The 4,251-nt window shown below is 40.0% G+C and overlaps 1 protein-coding gene across 1 annotated transcript in view; it reads left to right on the forward strand.

The window, feature by feature from the left end:
* gusb (glucuronidase, beta) overlaps positions 1 to 4,251 on the forward strand; it is a 32,399-nt gene that overhangs the window by 23,795 nt on the left and 4,353 nt on the right. The window contains exon 11 of the mRNA XM_037687601.1: positions 2,013 to 2,148. Coding sequence (XP_037543529.1) covers positions 2,013 to 2,148 — 136 coding nt within the window. The remainder of the gene's footprint in view (positions 1 to 2,012; positions 2,149 to 4,251) is intronic.

Below are 4,251 nucleotides of genomic sequence, written 5' to 3' on the forward strand. Positions count from 1 at the left end.
TCCCACAGGACAAATAACTAACAAACTTGCTAAAAAAAAATGGCCTTATACTTTCCCCAGTCTGCCCCACATCACAAACAAAAACCTTAACCTTATACGTACATCTTTTTGTACATTTTCCTCACTCTCTCTCTCGAGCAAGACGGATGCTTTTTCTTCCCTCTCCTGCCTCCCTCCTGCTTTTTTTGCTCTCTGTCCTGCATATCAGAGCTTCTACACATCTTCCAAATCAAAAATTACTGTCATGGATCTGGTCAGCTGGACTTTCAACGCAATTGTTAAAATTTTTTCAAACAATTGACAGTGTCCTGGAGAACCCTCATGCCACGCTGAGAATCTCGTGGCTGGGTACATCATGGATATGTTGTGCCTTTTTGTGTTGTCTCAGGAGAATGCCAAAGATGATTGGATTTATGATAGCAGGGTTTCTGCTTTTTGGCACCGTCAGATTCCTATGTTATCAGCTATGAAGGAATACGGCGGCAGCAGGTTAGGCCATGGCAAAGCTGCCGACCTTATCTGAAGGATCAGTTCATGCTTCGAGCTCTCAGACTTAGCTGATTTACGAGCTCAACTGTAAGATGGAAGCGATTTATAAGAATCGTAGGCCACTTGCAGCTTTGGAACTCACCAGCATGTTGGGATGAAACTTGGAGGAAGCTATAAGCACAGACCAGCGGAAAGCCCACATATCTGGCCATTTTGGATATTGAAAGTACCAGCAGAACTCAAGGCTGACGAGAAATAACAGTCTGCCTGCACGAAAAAACAACTGTGGCTTATGTGAATCTGACTTCCCTGTTCGGCCTTGAAGCCGGCCAACTTATTAAATTTCTCCTGGGATGTGTGTAAACTAAGAAGACTCTGCTCTATCCATCCCCTGCACCCCACCCCCCTGAACTTCTGTGAACATGCTTATCAGAGCTGTACTGGCTGACACCAACATCTTATCAGGACTATGGTGCTATCTGGAAGTGCTTCATGGTCAAATCTCACCATCTTGCCGTCAAATGCATATGTAATTTGTCTATAAATGTGCTTGCTGGTAGAGTTTTTTGATGTCTTAAATTGTGTCCTGACAAGGATAAGATGTGAAGAGATCTTTTTTTGTGTAATACCACTATCCTTTCCTCATGGTCTTCCCCCCTTTTCTATCTAAAGAATAAGTGGCCTCTTTCCTAGGAGCTGCCATCACGTGCACTCTGCCCACCTTTAGGATGACTGTACGAAATATAATCTTGCTGTACTTCGGTACAGTGCTAATAAAGCTTATTCTGATTCTGATTATTTTATAGTTTTTCTGTCCCACAAAAAACCATCATACAGAAATGATGTGTAACTGCCAATTATTTCCATTGTGCCTGTCAGCAGATGTCACTCACTGTGATTTGGATTTCAACAATTTTGATTTATGCCACAACAACACTTGCCATAGCTTATCGTTGCAGCTTATTTATTCTTATATCTTACATGTAATTTTAAGCATATAAAGGATAAAGACTGGTCTTATTAATTCTCATCAGATGAGGCTGAATTCAGCCTTGGCCCTCTAGTGCCCTATGCATTTGCATGGTTTGCCTATAGCAAAAAAACAGCTTTGCTATAAAGTTAGCAAATCATAGTATTATTTTATTTTTTTACATTTTTCACAAAAATCCCAACTTTCTCATTATATGGGTTGTAAAAGAACATAACTGGCTTGCACATAGCCCTGACTTCAACCTCATTGAGCACTATTATGTTGAATTGGAACAGAGACTGTGAGCCAGACATTCTGTTCAAATATCAGTATCTGACCTTATTAACACTGCAAAATGAATGGGCACAAATTCCCACAGAAACACTCCAAAATCTCATTAAAAGTCTTCCAAAAAGATTGAAAGATTTAAATGCTAGAAAAGAGGGACCAACATCACATTAAAGCACATGTATACAGTGTCAGTGATGCGATGATCAGCTGTGTGTTTTTTATACTATTACTTAGCATAACAAGTTTTAATTTCACTCTGCAGGATCCACCTGTGATGTTCTCTGAAGAGTTCCAGAGGGACTTCATGCAGCAATACCACCAAGTGTTTGACAAGGAAATGAAGAACTTTCTTATTGGAGAACTTGTATGGACCTTTTCTGACTTCATGACCAATCAAAGTAAAGGAGACCAGAATTCTACTTTTGTGAATATTTTTGCTCATCTTTATCTTTCTACTAATTGTTTCATGAGTATTCGTACCATTTTAGTTAATCCTATAAAAAGATGTTTGCACAATTATGTCTTTTATTAAGCCATGGATTATTATGTGCGAAGATGCAATATTTCATAAGCTGTCATCATGTTAGGGCAGCACGGTGGCGCAACTGGCAGACCTGCTGCCTTTCAGCACGCAGGTCCTCAGTTCAAATCCCGGTCTGGGGGCCTTTCTGGGTGGAGTTTGCATGTTCTCTTCGTGCATGCGTGGGTTTTCTCGTACTCAGGTTTCCTCCCACAGACCAAAAACATGCATGTTAGGCTGATTGGTAACTTTAAATTGTCCCTCGGTGTGAGTGAGAGAATAAATGGTTGTTTGTCTCGTTTGTCTCTATGTGTCCCTGTGATGGACTTGCGACCCGTCCAGGGTGTACCCCGCCCCTCACACAGTGATTGCTGGACATGGGCACCGGCGACCCCCGTGACCCAAAATGGAAGAAGCGGGTAAAAATAATGGATGGATGTCATTGTGTTCTCACAAAAAAAAAATAATGCTGGATATAATATAATACAGGATTAGGAAGTTCTTTCTGGTTCAAACACATTTTTAAGTAGATCCTATAGTTTCTGCATTCAAGTCACCTTAAATTCTAATAGAGTGTATTCTCCCAAACCTCAGAAAATAACTGCTAAATTCCTCCATACATAATATGTGATTGCATCAGTAATAGGGAATCAGTCATCTGATTTGTTAATAAATGTTTGAAGTGCCACTTTTAAATTAGGTTTTTTGGGAGAACAAAATCTATTAGGGACCGGGCTTAACAGATATATTAACAATGTCTGTCTCAGAGAGCTGCTAAATGGTAAATGGACTGTACTTATATAGTGCCTTTCTATCTTATTTCAAGATACTCAAAGCGCTTTATACTACAATCTGTGTCCTCATTTACCCATTCATACAGCGCTCTACTAGATCTCTACAAAGCTAATTGAACTAATCATTCTAATGAGGCTAATCAGTGCTTTATCACATTCATACACCAATGAGACACACATCAGAGGCTATGAGGGGTTCAGTGTCTTGCCCAGGGACACTTTGACATTTGACTGCTGTTGGATTCGAACCCCCAACTCTTGCATTGCAGGACAACCGCTCTAACCACTCAGCCACAGCTGCTAAAGTGTTTAACATAGAGCTAGGAAAAATACGACTTCAATGGATCTCACATAAGGCCCTCGATATTTCTGGTTGGTAAAGAATAATGGTAAATGGACAGTACTTATATAGCACCTTTCTATCTAATCAAGATACTCAAAGCGCTGTACAAAACAACTGTATCCTCATTTACATCCACACACATTCATACAGCACTCCACTTTCACAAGCAGAGCATTATGGCTGGCCTTAATGCTCCGCTTGATCTATAAATAAAACTTTATTAGAATTGCTATGGGTTTGTTTCAGATGTAATGGACACTGGGATGAAAAACAAAAAAAAAGACAAAGGCAGAAAAGTGGGAGAATGGTTAAATGGGAAAGAAGGAGAAAGGAGTAGAAGAGAGAGAGAGGCATAAAGAGAACACAAATCAACATCATTGAAGTCTGCCTGTAGACCTGCAGAAAGTAAAAAAAAAGACAAAACCGAGAAACCACAACAACAAACAACATATGTATATATAATGATACTTATAACTAGGGCTTTAACAGACTACTCGAGTAATCGACAGGTTGGTTCCTAGGACATCTATCGAGTTTTTTTAATTTCACGTCAAGTATTCGCAGTGACGTCATTACATCGCAGTTACATCATTGCGTCACGTGTCACATGATCTGCTAGTAGAAGCTACCAAATGGATTCCTCCCTGCAGATGGACTGAGCGAAGCAGGCCCAGTCTTGACAAACAGGTAGAAATGCATCAATAGTCTGGAAATATTTCACTAAAGATGAATCTTCCAGTTCAACTACCATAAGGAAATAGAAAATGAATCAACTTCCTGACTGTTTGGAGCTCGTTGCGAACCGGTGTTATAACATTTTCTGTGACCACCGTATATTGTGACC

The sequence above is a fragment of the Nematolebias whitei genome, chromosome 14, assembly GCF_014905685.2.
Source record: "Nematolebias whitei isolate Nwh7 chromosome 14, NemWhi1, whole genome shotgun sequence".
Taxonomy (NCBI): domain Eukaryota; kingdom Metazoa; phylum Chordata; class Actinopteri; order Cyprinodontiformes; family Rivulidae; genus Nematolebias; species Nematolebias whitei.